Genomic DNA, 20,462 nt, shown 5'->3' with positions numbered 1-20,462 from the left:
GGCAGGTATTCACAGCAGGTTGAATGAAAAATGATGTTCCCGCCGGTAATCATATTCCATTATTCAGACGGTTGTGCTCACCAACGGAATAACGATGGTAATCTTTTGTAACTTGTTTATCAGAAATGCAGGTAACTGAAGGGTTAGAATAATGACATATCACTCTTGTGATGCCTACACTTGATCACCACTCTGCTGTTCTGATTTAATATTGATGCAGTTTGTGAATGTACAAGAGATGGAAACTAATTCACTGTTCGGCCACATTGGGCTTTCGCGTTGTTCTGCCATTAAGGCAATTTGGTATCACGTTCAACTTGCACATTATAAGATCTGCCATACTGAAAAGCATCATAACCCCATTATCCCAGATCAACAACATAGATTAGTGATCTCAAAACTCCAAGCAAAGGTAACTGTACTATACGGAAGGGAACCTTCCATTACTGAGATGCTCCTTCTTCTCGACATGCTTGCTCTGCCCCTTTCAGCATAGCGGCTATTTCAATAATCGGTCTTAGAATCTGGAGTCAAGGTCCTGCCAATTCTATGAATACAAACAAGTTGAGGAGTGATTCTTCCGCGGGTCGTGTTCCATGCATAGCGGAGGAGAATGCATCTTTTATGAGCTCGGAAAACAGCCAAAGCCTGCAGACCAGAAAGCTACGCATTGCGATAAAAAAAGAGAAATGCTTGAAATCGGCCTCTGTTTGTGCTGCTCGACACAGGAACTTGCTGATGAGAATAATTTTTGTCTTGTTCTTTGTGCGAACAGAGCACGGACAGAGCAGGTGAGAGGTTTCACCCTTCAAACTTCTGGCTCCAAACTGTGGGATATTTTGCCTGGACATGTGTTTTGCTTTACTCAATGTTTCATCTGACTGCCACTGGAGGTCAAGACAACCCAATGCAATTTTACAACTATGTAGAACTAAACAGATATAACTGAGAGAACATATTCACACAAAATAAATCCCCTTGAAAGGCACAAAAGGAGAAATTATTAAGTTCCTCACACGTCCGTCAATTCACCATTCACAGGCTTCAAAAACACGACCAACTACATTTATAAAACAGCGAACACCGCAGCGAATGCATTTCAAACCCGCAGGACACGTCCGTCCTTCAGGCTCAGAAGGATGTCGGGATGAAAAGGAAGCATTATTATCATTATTTCCTTGCAGTCATTGTTTGGAGTTGTCATTCGGTCGAGGCAGATGTCCGTGGAATACAAATCTCCCCGTAGAGTCCGATCGGCAAAGACTCAGAAGACTATGATCACACATCATCTATTAACAATAAACAATTATCTTGCTTTATCCGACTTGCCTCTCCTGATTGAAATGCTTGTTTGGGAACTCAAGTACTGGTACAATCTGAAAGAGTCTGTGATCGCTGTTGTGTCCGTACATCCATGTATAAGTAACATTTTCTTTCTAAACGTAATATGTTACGATTCAGTTTGGATAAAATTCTTCAATGAATCGGGAAATGCATTCATAACAGCAATAAGTGTTGTTTATGACTTTGACCTACACGGTTTCTCAGACTGTCACTGGTATTTGACTGTTTTTTTAAATTAGAGGGGGAGGATCTACTTTATTTATAGTGAGAGAGAGAGAGAGAGAGAGAGAGAGAGAGAGAGAGAGAGAGAGAGAGAGAGAGAGAGAGAGAGAGAGGCATGACATGCTTTGGGCCTGACTTGAACCCGTCCCACTGCAGTCGACCCGGTGAGCAACCAGGGCGCCTGCGGGTGTTATTGAAGGGAAAACACACGCCGAGCTACACGACTTGAATGTAATTATTATTGGGCACTAAGCACACCCCCCCCCCCCATGGTTTGCGCGAAGACAGGCAACAACGATATGGCAAGAAAAGAATGAATCTGACGGCCCCACAGCGGGGACTGAGCCTCCCCCAGAGTCCCCGGCCCACTATTTCGACAGTACATGCTCACTGCGTGTTTCTGATTTAAGGGATGTCCTCTGCTGTGCCGCCCTGAGAGATAATCTCAGAGCAGGCATGCTACGTCTGTGCTGGCCAGAAGAGGTTATCACAGCCCTTCTCGTTTCATTCCGAAATTAAATCAAGACTTGAGAAGAGAAGTGTACAAAGTAGGCCACTGCCTTCAAAAGAGCCACGGCCGCGCTGTGGGAGGACACTATTTTGATTACTGTCAAGTCTTCGTTATAGCGAGAACTACGTCTTACATAATCACACTTACAATGAATGTTTTCAACGTCAGCTGCAGCATAGCAGCTCTTTGGCAAGGCTGATCGTTTTAGCAGCAATTCCACATTGCCTGCAGGTTGAATGTAACGCGATTAAAACAGAGCACGGCTCAGAATGTGCGTTTGTGAGAAGACAAAGAGTGTTTGTGTGTGTGTGTGTGTGTCTGTGTGTATGTGTGTTTAGGCAAACGTCGATACGTACGTGGATGTAAATTTCCTTCAAACATTTGATTTGCGAGATGACGTGTTCATGGCATGCACGTGCAAGCATTTGCATCATTTTTCATCATGTAAGAACTACTCAGATACCAGAAAGAACCGCTGTGTGTGATTCACACTGGCTGTATGCTTCCCCCCACCTTGTATTACGTGCCGCCACATGTGGTGATCGTGCACTAAAAGCTCATAACTGTCTGCTGTAGTGTTATTGTTTGATTGATTTGATTGGTTCATCACCCTTGACATGCAGAACTATGCACGCATAATTTTAAAATTGGATGTGAATGTATTGGATTAATTTCCTCAGATTGAAGATGATCATAATTTGGCCTGTACGCAGTATTCAGACATACTCAGAGGAGGAGGGGGGGGGGCGTGGATACAAGATGGAGAAATAGTGTGGAACACACAGTGACCTCGGGTTCGAAGAAGTTCGGTCTAATGTTGTAAGTGACAATCTGTCAATGTGTCCTCTCTGTTTTTGTGGATGTATGTCACATGGTAAACTCGATAATTAGGGCCCGGGGGGGCGCGGCGAAGGAGGAGGGTATACGAGCCGGCTATTGCATTTTAGCCCCACACTATAAATAAAAACTGTCACTCTAATTAGTGGGTTTGAAGTGATGTCCTAGCAACAGCATACTGACAAACATGGTCACACACACACACACACACACACACGAGCACATCACATGCATGGGCATTCTTTTGCACAAAAACTGTGTTCAAAGTGTCGCGAAAAAAAGATTCGATGGAGAGAATGAGAATGAGAAGGAGATGTTACAGAAAAAAGAAGCATTTCTCAGCCTTTCAGCACACGTGCCGCGAGGCGGAAGCGGTTGGCGGCCGCTTTGCAAGACCTCCCACCTCCGCTCACCCCACCCACATTAATTATACACAACCCCTTCCATCCGCCAGGAGAAAAAGAAATAAGGCGTGCGCTCCTGAGACATTAAAAGCCACCGGCTGATTTATACAGGCGGGGGCCCATCGGTGTGGCTCTCCTTGGTGAAGGTGGCTCCGCGGGGCGAATGAAGAGCCCCCGTTTGGTTACAGCTACCCGTTTCTCTCCAGCGGCGATTGCGCTAATGGACACAGGAGGTGCCCGGCCTATCTGCGCTCCAACGGGAGTATCGATCAGTGATTGCTTGTGGAATGCTGACGGCGGCGTCCTTAATGGCTCTGCGATGTGGACTCTGGAGTGCAGTGCAGAGAGAGCGCACATGTGCAGAGAACAGCTCAGTCCCAGAATCATTTTCTGTATTGTTTGCAAATCCAGGACAGATACACTGTGGGGCCCTCAGAGAGCTGACAGGCCGTTACGCTGGAGGGGATTTGGAGGTATGTGCAGACACGTGTTCAAATATGGAATATATGTGGTTTTAAACCCGCATTTATAGATGGAAACAATAAGAAATAACCACGTGCATGCACACAGAATTGGGCACATGGGCCTACACACTAAAACACACACACACACACACATCGCTGATAATTGGAAAAATACTTGCACGTACAGAGAAAATCTAGAGCACTGCATAGTGGATGAGGATGCCATAAAAACCATGAAATGAAAGTTTCCAACATTAACTATAATTGCAAAACCTCATTCACAAATATTCTAATTAAACCCCCACCCCCGAACAATAATATTCACACAAAACAGGACGCATATGTACAGTTTCATAACAGACCGACTGCTGCTTGAGCACATCATTCGCAGCAGAAAGGGGACATGCAAAAATATTTTTGCCAGCAGATAGCTTAACAAATGAAAACCATGAAAGATAGATGAGGAAGTCAGCGCTTTATTCATATTTGATAGCCAGGCTTAAGATGCATTACCCAACCAGCACAACAAGCCACGAGTCGACAGTCCCGCAAATAATGAGCTTGAAGGAGCATCTGGGATGACAAGAGGCGATTGCATGCCTGTGTGTGTGTGTGTGTGTGTGCGCGCGCACACACATCTGGTCATGTGTGGGTCAATTTTGCTGGACGGGTGGCTTAGAAATGCAGCCTGACAATGTGACGGGTGGACATTAAGTCAGACCCCCCCCCACCTCTACTGGACATCTCAAAACCAGTGTCAACCCCATTAGCATGAAAGCACACATGTACGCACACCTGTTGATGTTTCTGTCCTGTTTGAGTGGACTCGGGTGTCCTCCTACCCGATCTGGCCATGATGTGGTTGGATCGATAGGCAGGCAGACTCTCTTCACTGGGAGTCCCGTGGGGTGGGGGTGGGGGTGGGGGGGGGGCGCCTTCCTCTCACTCCCAGGCTTCCCTCTGGCTGGAGCTTCTGGCTCTGGCTGCTGTGTGTCTCAATGTCTTCAATGGCATCTTTTGTGTCTCCGCTTCATGTAACGTGTTGGTCGATAAAAATGCTGTATACTGTACCTGCCACACTGCTGACCTGCTGCAGCATCCATTGGAAAATCTGCAGCCCCCCCCCCTCCCCAGAGATGGAGATGATGACATGTTCTGATTCTCCATAAGAAACACATAACCATGACATTCAAATATCAGGCATGAAGACGCAACGGTGAGTTAGAATAAGGAAACTAAATGAGTAAAAAAGAGAGACAGCTCTGAGCCACTTAATCCACCCGAAGAGACTCAAGATAATTATAGTATTAGTATTCTAATACAGTACATCACAACAAAATGTAATCTAAAGAGAGAACACATAACTTGTATCCATAAGGAAAAAACAACTCAACTTGCTTAAGGCCGATCCTCGTTTGGAATAGCTAATCAATGAGCTTCAGTGGGAAGCCGTTTGGAAGTAACCTCGCCAACCGCGCTGGCACATTCAGCTTCCCCCCCTCAGCATCGCACAAAGGTCCAATAGCTGTGGCACTTGAGCTCGATGAAAGCAGGGCGACGAGAGCGGCGTCAGGCGGCGAGAGGAGTTGGCCCCGCTCAGCGCCACTCCTCCACAAGTCAGCAGGTTCACTACCAGCGAGCGGCTCCAACGAGTCCCTGCGAGCACCATTTCCATACCGCTACCCGCTGAGCGCTGCTCACCTGTCACTTTCGGGCCACTGTTATTCAAAGCGCCGGGTACTTAACCAGCGCAGTGTGAGCGCTGGCAGTTTAGCTTTCCCGGGTGACGGCCTTTCTGACATACGCAATTTGTTTTGGTGCGTTTAACAGATGTTATCATTAGAAGCTCGTGTTTCGGGGCTTCTTTTTTATTAATCACATCAGCATCGGGGCGCAAAAGGCATCCAGGTAACAGAATGTCGCGTCATACTATTAATCAAGCCCGTTTGAACCACAGGAAGTGCACGATTTACATGAAGCTAACCCAGTTCTTTATGTGATGTTTTTTAATGTAAAGTATAGAGACTTGTGGGACCGCACTGTACGGCCGGGCCTGCAGGCGGAGGGGCCGGATCAGACCACTGAGACCCACCACAAGCAATTAGAGCATCATCCGACGGCAAGAGTCTTCATGCTTCTGGTGTCTCTGCTGAGAGATTTCCGGAGCCCTGTGATGTTGAGCCTCATCGATTGGGCCCCCTTGAAAAAGGTCAGTGATTTGCCCCACTGCCAGGAACCCCCGGGACCCCCCCCCATGTTCTGGCATCCACTGGAGCTCTGCTGCCCCGTGTGCGTAACCAAAGGGATACCCTGCAGCCCAGGGAAACATGTGACCTTTCAACCATCACCAGGGTTTATTTACTGTAAGACTGTCACTCGTCTCTTATAGCAGCGCTATTATCTCTAATCTAAAGAATATCTTCTTTTTCCCCCCAATATTTGCCTATGAGTTTACCTGATAAAAGGGTTAGTTTGACATTTAGGGAAGTACTTGTCAGTTAACTACCACTACACAAGTATTTATTTAGAAAACCGCTTAAACAAAACAACGTTTGAGGAAGTGTAAGCGCATTGAGAGGCACGCCGTGATTAATGTTGTTTTATCAACACACGGTTTAAGCATCAGTGCACTGACTTGCATGATTAATACATGTGTATGCCGCATCAATCCAAGTTAAATTTCCATCGCCAGTTGGTGGTCTGTCTGACCGAGCACATCATCATCACCGAGTAATGAATTATGCAGAGGCAGGGATAGCTGTTTTTTCTCCCCAGCCTTAGAGACTGCTAAAGAAGTCTAAGTGCTGCCTCTCTCTTAAAAGAACATTAGCGTGAGCTTAAAACTCCGCTTCTTCTATCCTTACCGGTTTCTCCCTCAGAGCCTCGGCTGCTCCGACGGACACAATTGATGGACAACGGCCGTTAAATCCCCGGCGGGGAAAAAACGATGTTTAAGATAAATATTTTCAGAATTAACTCTGAATATGCTAATCTCAAAAACTCACTGCCGCGTAAAATAAAGCACCGAAAACTAGACTCCTAAAAGCCGGGGTGTCAGAGCTGTGCTTGATTCTCATATGTAAATTGTAAATGTGGAACACGCTCAACTTGCTACACAGCTGACATTTCCTCTGCAGAGCGATGAGGCGTTTCATTCGCACATGACTACAGCTTGTTAGCTGCGAGGGGATCTGTTCATTTAACCTGCATAACAACCCCCCCCCCCCCCCCTCCTTCTTCAAGTGAAAAAGCCCCTCTAGAGAAGGCAGAATTCAATTTAATCGCACACTGTGAAACGCAATGTCAATGTCTTTAGCACTCCGAATCGGCAGCACGTCAAGGTGTAGGAGTTATTTGCTCTCCTGGGAGCAGGATGAGAAAGCAGCGCCGGGCCACACAGCTCCAACGACGTCTCTACAACCTTTAACGTGGGTTGTTGATGATTACTTAACTGATATTGTGCGTAACCAGCATTGCCAATGACTACAAAGGAATACTAGATCTTCTCACCGATGGGTCTTAATTACTTAAGTAGGTCATATAGATTTAAAATGAGACTGTTCATTGGTTGATGTTGCTCTCGGTAACCCTTTAAAGATGGATCTGTACAAAGGCAAGAAAGCAAATAAGACTATTTAGCAAATTAAGCTATTTTTAAACACGCTTGCTGTATGTGATGGTAGAGACTTGGGATCTTCTGTGTAATTCAGTCCACGTAATCTGCAGAATGCCAGTGACATCGATCCATTCTGCGAGGTGCAACCTGCTCCCAAAAACAACGCTAGGCCTCCACCTGAACCGGATTATAAAATATGTTTCGTAATTGTTAATCTGCGCGGGAAAAAAAACCCAAATAAAATCAACCACACCTCATTTTGTCTAAGGGGGGGAAAAAAAGTACAGTAGATTTCCCTGGACGCAGTGCATTTAGCAAGCAATCAAGTAATCTGATGAAGGGGAATGAACGGAAGAGGGTGGGAGGCTTAATCGTCTGTGGAAGCGCGTTATCTCGTAAGAACACATTAAAGGTATTCTGTCAATGGAGGAGGAGGCCGTGAAACATCAGTCTGCCAAAGTGTCAACTAGTGGGACTCTGGTGTTCCCTTAAGCAGAGTACATCGTATCTGCCAAACAGGATTCGCTCTGTTTCGATCACGGTACGGAGGAATTGCAGCAGAGGGAACATCCATCGGAATGTGAGGAGGAAATTGCAACAAAAAGAGGCAACGAGTTATTTATATTCCAATCCATGTCATCGCATTAGAAAGAACACATACTCGAGATGTTCTGGCGCCGCCGTGTCCATTCACTGTGGGACAAGTGTGATGTGAGCGGTGTCTGTCCTCCTCAATCCAATCACGGAAACGCGCGTCGTTGTTACGCACATCGGCAGTGTCACCATAAGGGTCGCACAATCCGCATTCTGCGACTATGGAGAGAAAAATGCATCTAGAGTACAATGTGTCACGTTCAACTGCCTTTATTAGGCTGGATTTAGTCATGAAAACATAAAGAAGATGGGGAATATGTTGTTCTTGCATGTGTTTTTTTATTTGATCAATAATTGTAAATCGCAACACAAACTAGCCTCTAAATAACCACAAAAAAAAAGTGTCCACTCATTATGAGCAATTTTCTAAACTAATCTGACTCAAATCTAAATTGAACTACAGCAGGAGAGCAGAGTCACCTTCATAATCACACACAAACATTTTCATCCATCTCAACAATTCAAAAACGGCAAATTAGTAACAAGAAATGTTCCTTGGCTGCTGCTCAGCGGTTCCACTGCACCGAAGACGGCTTCAAGTCGAGGAATGTCTATGAACCCAGATGCATCATTTTTAGATGCTCGCTGGGCTAATGTCATATTCTTCCCTTCGTCTCTCACGTCACTGCATGTTTTCATGGGACCATCACAGCCGGTACTTCACGTCTCGCTCTACGAATCTCAGACGACGTCGTTCTTCTCCCACCAGCGAACACGAACGCCCGCACTGCTAAAACGCCGACGTATTAGTTTTGCAGTTTCTCACTCGCCTCCTTGAAAGCGAAGCCAGAATGGCACACGGCCGTGCACGCAACGCCGCCACGAGGCTCGGGTACGACACCACGTGACGCAGAATAGCTATTTGATCAGAATTTACCGCGTGCCAGCCTCGCCGTTTCATCCACTAGCTCACTCCTTCTAAGCGGAGGAACGCCATCTCCGTATCTAGGCCTCACATGTTTACTGCACCGTCTGGAGTCTCTCCTGAAAGAGAGAAGTGTGTCATGTGATGTGTGCAGCCCAACAGTCACTGCTCTTGGAGTATTGGGGATTATATAACCGAAACAGACGCGCTGGTGGGGGGGAAACGGCCTCTGGACGCCGAGTGTGTTGCGTCCTCTTAGGACAACCGAAGTCTGAGCATCTTCAAAGACATATGGGGGGGGGGGGGGGGGGGGTTGGGGGGGTCATGCCCACCACACGGGATCAAATAGGAGTCGCTTTATTCCAGGTTATTTTACAGTATTGCTTTTTGCTCACAGGAGAGGAGCCAGCGGATTAGGGTGAGACGGCAGCGTCGCAGCCCTCTGCAGCGCTTCTGTTTTTCCTGGGGAGCAGCAGAGCGCCGCCTGGGAAGCGTTTGTCACAGCGTGAGGATTTCTGGCGAGTTTTCATCAGAGCGCATCCACCGGCCCGCCGCATGCAGCACACGAATGTTTCGTGGGATGTGTTCTCTTCTCTCTCGAGAAGAAAAAAAAAAGAAGCTTGCCAGATTTCATCTCCAATACAGGCCGTTCACCGTGCAGTTGTCACAAAGACATGGCGCGCACACACACACACAAAACAGAACAGCAGAGCATCATCAATGAGTAATTGAGAGCGACTTGGCTCGGCTTTTCACCATCTCGCTCGGCAGCTGGTGATCAAACCAATCAGATGTGGTTGGAAAGCTCAGCCCCCCCCCCAGCGCCTCGATTCAGGTCTCCATCACGGTTTCTTCTCATTGGGGATGCTGATGAGTCACAGCGCTCAGTGATCATGTTCAGGATTGGTTTTATCATGTACAAAGCCTGCCGACGGTGGTGCATATTTTTAGAGACAAAGAAAATCAGGAGACATAATCAGCAAGGACACACAGATCCCACATGGCATGTTTACAATTGACAACAGTTAGCAGGTACATCAGATTTGGTCCGTTGAGTTGATCCGACAAACACAAAATATATTACTCACATTCCTAATATCAGTACAAGGCCACGGGAGTTACTGACAGCATTGATAAATCAGTCACTTTAATTCCAGCATTGGTATCCGTGCAGGTTCTACATCTACAGGTTCAAGTGCCTGATCCGATCCCTGCTACATCACAGCGGTTTACAACACGCGCTTTGGTTGATAGAATCGCTCTTATGACACTGCAAGCGAGATATGAGCCTCGGCTGGCCAAGAGCAAATTTATGGCGGCCCCATGCACCTTATCAGATTAGCATACAATATAAAATGTGTTTTACTGGGCGGTACACGCCCGGCATAACAGGTGGCCACCGGGACAATTAATAACAGGCTACGTTTACTTTAGTCACAGGGTAAAAGACACGGGTTAGAAAGCATGAACACTGGACTAAATGGAACCATTTCACTTGTTCCTACTGAATCGCATCTCTAGGTTGACATTCATTGAATCAGCGAAGTTTTAAATCCCAGCAGTGAAGCTGCACGGACGAGTGGCAACCTGCTCCCCGACTTTTTTTCCTGGAGCTTGTGGTGACCAAGATCAGGCTTTGTGGGCGAAACATTCATACAACCCCCTGTATGGCTCACACGATGATGATCCTCCCTCTGGTAATTTAGTCCATTCCACTTCAGCGAGCATTGTCTGCGCAATCATGTACCACTCACAGCGCCAGAGAAAACCTCAATGGATCCCTGAGAACTTTCACCCCACGAACGATGTGCACGATCCAACGCAGCTTGGAACTTCTTTTGTGCCTCCATCCTACGCGGTGCAATTCTAAATATATCCTCCGAGCGCCAAGTAAAGCCCACCGCCGTCCCTGAAGGCTTTTACTGCGTGAGCTCATGTGCGCAGATGTTGCCACTTTCCTGCACTACATGTTCTGAATCCACTCCAGTCTTGGCAAAATGGTCTTTTCCACATCTCGTTCATCTTACTCTGAGTATACATTCTGGATCAATAGCCAGAATGTACTTCAGAACGATCGCCTACCAGCAGAGCTCCTCTGGGAGCAATGGGCCAAGAGCCCGTCAAGGTTAATGGTTAGGAAGAGGTCACTCAATGGCTTCATTCAGTCTCCTCAGTTATCTGTCCGTGCTGCAAAAAAACTGTACTGTTGATCCCTTCTATTCATACATCATACCTTCAGCGCACAAGTAACAGATGCATGTCCGCCGCGCTTCCCTCGGCCCCTCTGCATGGGGAAGTGACCTCGACAACAGAGGGGCTCTAGTCGCGGAGGCCGCGAGTGGATCAGTAGATCCAAAGTGTAACCCGCGTACACTCAGCAGGGGCCACGGCCGGCGCGCCGCGTCCTCAGCAGGGCAGCACACATGTTGTAAGTGCGCACGACACTTTGTCACAACTCCTGACTTCAGTTCTCTCTCAGACTCGCTATGGGATGAAATATACATTCAGTACAAAGACATCTCCGACGAGGGATATCTCCAAGTAGAACTATAAAGGCTTTTCTTTTCTTTCACATTTCGGCACATTTGATTGGCAACGAATAATGGGAAGCCAATGGCAAGTGACTACATTCCCTCTTGCTGAGGACTCCATACAAAATGCCAGTGTCCAAGCATTAAAATAACAGTAATTTTACATATGATACATTTTAAATAAACATAGTTGAAATTCCAAAAATACAATATGATTTAGTATGTCTTGGGATGCAACAATTAAAAGAGCACAGAACCAAGACATGTCGCAAAATGTCTTGTCAGCCAAAGCCGAATGGAGTTTCTCGTGTTATCAGTTAGTTGGGGGATTAAGTTGAAGGTACCTGCATGTTTTCTAAGGCTTTTATTAAGCCACTCGTATGCAAGAGAACAAAGCACTCAAAATGTCTTAAAATGGTTCCTACAAAATACCTGAAGTTTTGTCCCACTTTCTCTCATCAAATAGAGAACACGTGACAGATAAGAACTTGCAGAGAGGAGCGTTGGCCCCCTCTGCAGGAGAAGACGCGAACATCTTAAAAAGGCTGCGAGTCTCTAAAAATCCATGTGCTCTGACGCAGTCGGACAGATGTACACATTTTTCAGTGTTTGCATGAAGCCTACACCAATCTCACAGACTGCACCGGTGCTTTGGGGCGTAAATGTCAACAAGAAAAAAATATTTATATATCAGAAGGTCTTGTTTGTGCAGCGTCTCAGCGATCCTCCTTGATTACAAAAACAATACATATTCCAGCTGGCTTCTGTCTCCCAGCAACAGCATCCAAGAAAAATGATTCCCAAATATATATATATATATATATATATATATACACACACACACACACACATATATATTTTCTTTTTTCCCCCTCAAAGTTCTCCAGAATACACATTCCAGTATAATTTCCCACTGGGCCATTATGACCAGTACACAGGTGCAAATGTTGCATTTTGAGTGGAAGGAAGCTTATATCAGAATCCACCCGTACCGCTCCTCAAGTTATCAGCCCTGCCGATATATTCCAGTTTGATACCGTTACATTCTCTCCTCAAAGAACCACTTCTGCAGGAGGCTGTCCGAGCAGGGTTGGAGTGCCGGGGCCGGTGTGCCGTTGTCCGTCTTGTCTACCGCCTCAACGCACTTCTGGCTCAGCGCATGGTACAGGCTGCCATCCTAAAACACAGAAGGTGCATTGTTAGTGGTGCAGTACTGCAACAAAGCAGCTATTAGGGCTGTACGGGACATGTCTAGAGTAACAAAACAGCTGCTAGGTAAACACATCTGATCTCTCGCTATGATAAATCTGCTACCGTGGTTTAAGAACACTTAAGAACACCTAATTGTACGCAGATATTAGCGACGGGCATCAGCTGCGCTGGGGCTCGGCCGTGATAAGCAACCTGCAGCAGCGAGTGGTGGACAGCCAGTCATCTTTCCGGCTTCAGTTTAAGCATCAACCTTACTTTTGCTCTAGTCGGCCGTGGAGCCGCTCAGCTACGTACTTGACATGACTTTGACCGCACCGTGAATTGGATTTTGGCCCCGGAGCGGACGGCGTGATTCCATTCAATCCAACTTTATGACACTTAAAAAAGATTTAGTATAGTAGAATTTGAAAGGAGATAATTCGGCGGATTGCACAGTGCTTTTCTAAAGGAAATTATAACATGTAGATTGCCAAGAGCCTAATTAAACGAGCAGTTTGATTTTTTTTAGAAAAAAAGACTTAGAAAAATGTAATCAGCACAGCTCTTATTTCGCTACAGTCTCTTTGAAGAAAAAGAAACAGAACGGACACATCCGCCTCCTTGGTTGAATCTGGTTGGGCCTCCTCACCTCTCTGAGGTCAAACTTCTGCTCCGCGGGAAGAGGTTCTCCTCGTTTTCGGCACAGCTGCAGGGTCAGGTAGGTGCTGACGTTGTCGCCCCAAACGCATCCGGCAGGCACCCTCGTGTTGTAGCGGATCTCCCCGTCCGGGGAGTATTCAAAAAACTACGGCAGGACAAAATCACTCAAAATCTCAAAAACATTCTAGTCCTTTATCGCCCCAATAGAGCTTCAGATCCCTTGTGCTCCACTGTGGAATTAGAGTGCAGCAGCTCTTGATAAGAATGATTACTTAGGTCATTAGAAAACATACATTATGCAACCCCCATTAATTGCATGCATCTGTAACTGAAATTAAGAAGGTTTCATGCCTGTTGCATTAAAAATAGACGGAAGTGACTTTTCACAAGACATCCAACAACGTTGTATTGGTGTTGGCCCTGAAAAGACTGAGGTCCATTACCTGGTTCTGACCCATTCCGTGACACGAATACAGGATGACCCTTTGGCCCACCACTGTGTTTTCATCCGTGGGGTTGTAGTCGAAGCAGTAGTTGGTCTTTCCTCGGTTCTTCAGCTGCAATGGGCCAAAGATCAGGTCAATAAATCTTTCAGGAGAAAGTGAAACTGCTAAAAATATAGATTACAGAAGCCCACAAATGGTAAAAGAAATCCATGCTAATCGGGAACATCACACATTGACAACTTCGTTCTAAACTGCTCTGCACAGCTTGAATTCCATCAAACTGGTGGGAATAGTTGGATTCATACTGCAACCAAAGACCTGACTCACGGCGTGTTCTCACCATTCCAAACATGCCGGGCTTATCCTCTGGGACGTGAATATCGGGGTAAACGTTATCCAGATACCACCTGAAGCTCTTGCAGCCGAGCTTCTCCCTGAGCTTCTTTCGCTCCGTCACGTCTCCAAAGGCCTCCTGCAAGAACAAAGAACACGGTATCATGCCGGCTGCATCTGTCTGCCGTGATAACCTGGGAGTCCTTGACTACGGGACGTAAAACTGCACTGCTGTAGCATGTACGGAACATAACTGTATATTTCAATCAGAGTGATGAAAATGATGAGCTGGACGAAGGAGCAATTTATGCGCTTCAGTTTTATTTCTACGGCTTGGGGGATTGGGCATATTAGCTGGATAACTCCCACATGCAATATGAGAGCGGTTTGTTTGGCATACAGAATTTGTCGTTCATACAATGTTTATGTTTGGTTTTAAACCAGTGCACGAGCGAATTGAATCTCTGCCTTCAAAGCCCATTTGGGCTACTACTGCTACTAAGATACTACTGTGATGTCACAATACTGACTTTATTTGGTTGTAATTTTGTCCGTCTGTAGGGAGGCCCCTCACAACAGGAGAAAGAGTATCATGAGTATCTGTCACTGTGCGCATGTCAGTTAATGCAAATAACATGCGCTCATGCAAATGCATTTATGCCGTACATAGTTAAGGCGGTTGAAAAAGCCGGGGAAGCATTCAGGCTCAACCTGCTTGCAAAGGAACGCGGCGTGATGATCGATGTTGGTGGTTTGCCCAAACACGGCTTTAATTGGCACTTCATCAATTAATTAGCATGAGAGACAGATTCCCCGAGGAGTGAACCTGCTGTCGCTGTGATGGGAGGGACCAGTAAGGACCACCAGAGAACACAACCCAGAGGCTGCCCGACGGAAGCGTGCTTAGCAGTCTGACGCCAATTCAGTTTTATATTTTTAGAATTGTGTTTATTTAGATTATTCATTAGTCAAGAGGGGGCCGCCATCCTGGAACACTAATGCACAGGGTTGTTTTTTTCCCTCTTTGTCTTTGTCAATGTAGTCGCCTACCAGACAGACTGGAAATAGTCAAATAAGGCATCAATATATGCTGAGGCTGACTCAAGTTAACTATTGTGGGCTTGGAACCAACCAATTTTGGTCCTACCAGACGTCTAGCAAAAGAAGCCCATTGCGCCGAAGGCCGTGTGTTGCCTCCGTAATTTACAAAGAATAACTTTATAGGTTCAGCAAAAGCAGCACCCTGGTAACTGGAATTCATTAAACTACTGGAAGTGCTAATTAAGAGAAAACAAAGCCTGTCAGATGCCAGGAAATGCTACAGTATCACGAGATCAGAGCCTGTTGAACAGGATACGTTGCATCGTATGAGCGGGCCTGCTGCTCCCCATCGGGAGCTGCCGTGTCGGTCTGTAGGCTTCGGTGGATTGGGTTTTGCCGAGCCTCTGCGAGGTTGGCAAGGGTAGCACCTCTCAGGGATATGAGCGCCACCTGATCCGTGTTTGGGGAGCTTCTCCTTTTAACTACACTGCACCCCTCCCACCCCCCCCCCCCTTCCTCCTCTCGGTCTGTGCATGCACAAAAGCAGCATCAAATGGGTTAGCACTGCTCTCCACCCCCCCCGTCAGGGACAGGTGGGTGATACACGCTGGCAACGGGTGACATGGAAAGGTGGTAATGACACCTGCGTGTCTGACGCTCATATATCCCATGTGTCACCTAATCAGGGCTGCTTCTCTACACAGCGGCGGCGCAGCGACATGTTTTTTTGCGCATGCGTGGGACCAAGGGTTAAAGAAATAAAAAGAAATCTAAAGAAATACCGTCTTCCCCAATACTCAAATCATTCAGACATTAGCATCGGTTGTACTTGGTAGCATTAGCATAGACTCACCAGTCGTGCGTGGGGGTTTCGATGGTAGTAGACCTCTTTGTATTCGTCCATCCAGACCTCAGCGGCTCTCACGCTGTTTGCCAGAGCTTTGCTGCGCGAGTAGGGGGCCATTTTAGGGAAGACGTGGCCCACGTGGGAGCATGGGTGGATCTCCAGGCTGCCTCCACACTGCCAGATCTAAGAGACATCAACAACAACACCACCACCACCGGGGTTTGGTTAGCCTCAGAGCCATGATGCAATCCGTCAACACAAAGCACGGCCTTGTTGTGAGGAAACAGAGAGGCGGTTTAGTTGTTTAATGGAAATATTCTTGGTTATTGAGGGAAAGAAAGATTTACAAATTATTAATTTAATTTAATTTATTTTATTATTTGGCTTGTTTTCACGGGTCTTTAAGTCATAATTCTTGCACGTTGATGAGGCGAAGTCACATGATGCAGTTGGTAAATCTAAACCACATCCAGACGCCTGGTGAAGCCGCGTTGTGTCATCACATTGTGCCGCAGTGTTTCCCCGACCATTGAGCAAGAGCAAGCCCCGCCCACCCCAAGAAAGTCTGGATTCAAAAAAATAAATAACCCGCCCGACACGTGCACGACACATGCGCACGCCGCCCCCCCCCCCAAACGACTACTACCCGCCTGTCAGCCAGTCCATTCTTACCCTGAAGGAGAATTCCAGGTTCTCTCCTCCCCACACCTCCATTCCTGTGTCGTACGTCCCCAGGTAATGGAAGTAGCTCTTGCTCACAGCGAACAGACCACCCGCCATAGTAGGAGACCTGAGGGTAAAAACAAATAAAAAACACATTAGACGATTATTCCATGCTTCTTGTAGATGATGGTTCATCTGTTTGAGACCATGATGTCCCAGCTTTTATACCAGCTGGCGGCAGGGATGAAGTATTGATTCATATCCTAGTCCATAGTTATGCTTAAAACCGTATGTGTTCATTACGTGATGGTTTTCCCCACAGACACGCACCTGATGACATCAGTGGGCGAGCTGCGGCGTTTCTGTTCATAATCTGGGACCACGTGCCAGGTGAAGACCAGCCGCCAGTCAAACCCCCCGATCTGGGGTTCGCCGGGGTTCCCTAAATACTGGAAGGTGTTCCAGTCGATCACGTCGATGACGGGACACACCACAGCCGACGGCTCCTCCTTGATCCTGGAGGGAAAGTCACACGTCAGAGAGAAGAGGAGAAGCGGCGCTTATTGATCATCTCCGATGTCCCCTTTCGCGCTCCTTCGGCCGGCTGGTGGAGGTTCAGCGTCACTACGAGACGTTTCGACAAGAAATCACAAGGCCACAAGATACTCAGAGAACGAGACAGTCTTTCCTAACCTGTGGAGCAGGGGCTCTAACCAGCCCTCGTGACACTCGCAGTGGCAGTCCAGGAAGGTCAGCACATCACCCGTGGCATCGGCCGCCCCCAGCAACCGCGCCCGCACCAGCCCCTCCCTCTTGGTGGCTCGGATCAGACGCACCTTCCTCAAACCGGAGATGTACTTCTCCAGCGGCTCCTTCAGGTGAGCTTCAGGAAATGAAGAAAAAGAAATCTTATAAAGGTGTCGTTCTCCGTGTGTGTGTGTGTGTGTGTGTGTCTGTGTGTCTGTGTGTCTGTGTGTCTGTGTGTGTGTGACGGCTGGGTTTGGATTGAGACCAGTTAAGTTGCTCAAGATCTCTTTTCAAACATTTAATGCCTAAAAAAAGGACAAAACACAACACAACAATTACACTCTGCTGCCAGCGTTTGATAGACGACGAACAAAAAGGTAAATAGTCTTTAGTTTCTCTTGAGTTGTAGTGATTTCCCTTCTTTTGGATAACAAGTCAAAAAGGTTGGTCAAACAAAATGAAGGAATTAGACACGTAAAAGGTTGAATTTTTTCAGCCAGGTTTATATTTACTTTAAAATGTGCGTTTGACACACAGCAGCTCTGGTCAGATCAACCATGTGATGTCACTAAAATAACACCGTCCACACTCCATAAAGGCTGGGTCGATGATTCAGAGAGTTTGTGTGTTGATTTGTGGGAACAGTTTCCGCACAACTATACAATTGCACAACTATACAATTATACAGAGGGTGAGGACACGATCCCTAACGTTTTACAACCACTCCCTCAAAATCTACATCTGACAATCTCCACCTGTGCACCGGTGCCGTGCTCAGTTACCTCTGTCGCTGTAGTCGTCCACCAGCACCACCTCGTTCAGCAGGTGATCGGGGGACGTCTCCAGCACGCTGTGGACCGTCCTCAGCAGGGTGGACCAGGCCTCGTTGTAGAAGGCGATGACCACGGTGGTGGTGGGCAGAGACCGGTAGTCGTACTTCAGCTCTCTGCAACTGCCATCGGCGAGGAGAGGTGGCATGTTAGTGGGCCGTAAGGGGTGAGGGGGGGGGGGGGTGTAACTGGGTAACTCGGTTACGGACACGGTGACGTGGAGGCTGAGGCTTGCCAAAGTAAATACACGCAGCCATGTGATTGACCAATTGAACACCAAAGGAAGCATTAAGACACGGGCAAGGCGGCCGTTACTCCCCATTAGCAAATACTACAGTGGCCATTTCTCAGCATTCACAGGGTTCAACCCCCCCCTCGGGTTTAAGTGTTTCCTGTGAATGAGGACTCGAGTCCTCCGGTACTCACAGCGGGTTCCATCTCTCCGGCAGCCGCCGGTGCAGCGACACTTTGTCACTGACATAAGTGTTAATCTGGTGCTTTTTCACGCTCTCCTCTTCTTTTCTTTTCTCCTCTCCGAGGAGATTTAGATGGACGGCTCGGCCCATTTCACCCGGGGCTTTTAAATCCAGCGGCGGCTTCTCGTAGACGGGCTTCTTCAGCTCCTCGCCGCCGCCGTCGCCCACCTCCGGCTCCGCGGGGGCCTCCCGGCGGCTCGCGGGCCCCGAGTCGCGGCCGGTGAAGAGCAGGTATCCCACCAGGGTGACGCCGAAGAGGACGTAGAGGAGTTTACGTCGATGCCTTCTCCCACAGAGCGACATCGCGTCGCGTTCTCCCTCACCACCTCTCTACCCCCCCCCCCCTAAACCCCGCGAGCGCACGCTTCACGCGCCCCCGAGGGAGAAGTAAAAGTTTTTTTTCCGCTTCGCCGGCCGCCGCCTACTCGTCGTCGCGGTTTCTGTTTGATGACGTCAACGTTTAATCCGCGTTCCTTCAACGGGAGAGTTATTTGGAGCTTTGGCGAGAGACTTTTGAAAGTTTCGTTGCTGCCCGTCTGCCGAAGTTGTGAGTTCTAGCGGAAGCGAGACCGTGAAGTTTTTATGCTGACTGCCGTTGGGAGGACACTCCTCCGCCTCCTCCTCCTCCTCCTCGACCATGTTCAACGGCGCGCTGGAGAGACGTGACGGGATTAACGGACTAGGATTAAACGCGCTCGGCATCCCATCGGAGAAACGCTGGTTCGCCGTGTTACGCAGTGAGCAAACCCGGGAGGCTCCCACGTAAAAGTTAGGCCCACTTTTAGTTAGTTTTGATGGAAGACGTTCAGTTTTTAAAAGGACACGTGTCAGTTTAATCCTAAACATTACAGTGCCCCATAGTTTATATCCCGTTAAACACTTGTGCAACGTTAAACATGACCAAACTTTGAGTAAACAGACATACATTCCCCTCACGGCTAATATGAATTGTAATTAAATAAAACCTGTTGTAAAGTGACACGCTAGCAACTACGTTTCCGGTTACGGAATACAAAGTAAAATACTGAGCAGCAACTAAAATGCTGAAATTGTTATTTTTCTTGTAGTAAATAATAAATACACAAATCAGACGAATAGTTTGATGCCATTACCTATTGTAGGTTATTCATTCAGTTTCGTGCTTGTTATAAGAAATTGTAATACACTTTTAATTTGAAAGAAAACCGTGAAACCAGAAGTTGAATGTAGTATGCTGTTTAATCCAGTGTAGCGTCAGGTAAATCATGTTGACCTGTGAGGGATGTGGGGCGATATTTAACCACGAACAGACACTTAACAGTAAAGTAGATTTTTCGATTAGTGTTTTCTCAATAATCAGGATTATTATTACTATTACCAGTCTCTAACATGTAATAAACATGAGGCATTCTTTTTTTTATACCCTAAAAGCTCTGAACCCTCTTCAATGACACTGGGAGAACCCAGTACCCATATCTGGAATTCATTTTTATTATGCAACCAGTGGTCACTCATAGGAAACTGATATCAAAAATCTTTACACCAAAGATGAAATTCAACACAAAACGTGAGGTTAAGCCAATTAAAATGAATTAAAATAATTAATCTCATTAAGATGTTTTAATGATGTTTTCTTTCAGGACCGGATGTTGGAGAACATTTTCCATGCAACGGATATTTGGTGTGAACATATTGCCCGGGAAATGAAACTACGGTGAACTGCCTATGCACCTCCGGGTTGGGTGTGATCTTCCCTGTTGTGACACAAATACATTCAGCCTTCAAGTCATAAGAATTGAAA

The 20,462-nt window shown here is 47.0% G+C and overlaps 1 protein-coding gene across 1 annotated transcript; it reads right to left on the bottom strand.

The window, feature by feature from the left end:
• Positions 1 to 8,311: 8,311 nt before the first annotated feature.
• Positions 8,312 to 20,037, bottom strand: galnt12 (UDP-N-acetyl-alpha-D-galactosamine:polypeptide N-acetylgalactosaminyltransferase 12). Its single transcript, XM_040188554.2, has 10 exons — positions 18,633 to 20,037; positions 18,159 to 18,328; positions 17,323 to 17,512; positions 16,960 to 17,145; positions 16,639 to 16,756; positions 15,973 to 16,149; positions 14,086 to 14,217; positions 13,743 to 13,856; positions 13,289 to 13,444; positions 8,312 to 12,625 (listed from the first exon to the last, which is right to left on the bottom strand). The coding sequence occupies exons 1-10, from the start codon at positions 18,983 to 18,985 to the stop codon at positions 12,488 to 12,490; spliced, it is 1,734 nt and encodes a 577-aa protein (XP_040044488.2). The 5' UTR covers positions 18,986 to 20,037; the 3' UTR covers positions 8,312 to 12,487.
• Between the last annotated feature and the right edge of the window lie 425 nt (positions 20,038 to 20,462).

This window comes from Gasterosteus aculeatus, chromosome 10 (genome assembly GCF_964276395.1).
Source record: "Gasterosteus aculeatus chromosome 10, fGasAcu3.hap1.1, whole genome shotgun sequence".
Classification (NCBI taxonomy): domain Eukaryota; kingdom Metazoa; phylum Chordata; class Actinopteri; order Perciformes; family Gasterosteidae; genus Gasterosteus; species Gasterosteus aculeatus.
The sequence above is the reverse complement of the archived record's forward strand: the minus strand, read 5'-3'. Positions and strand labels throughout refer to the sequence as shown.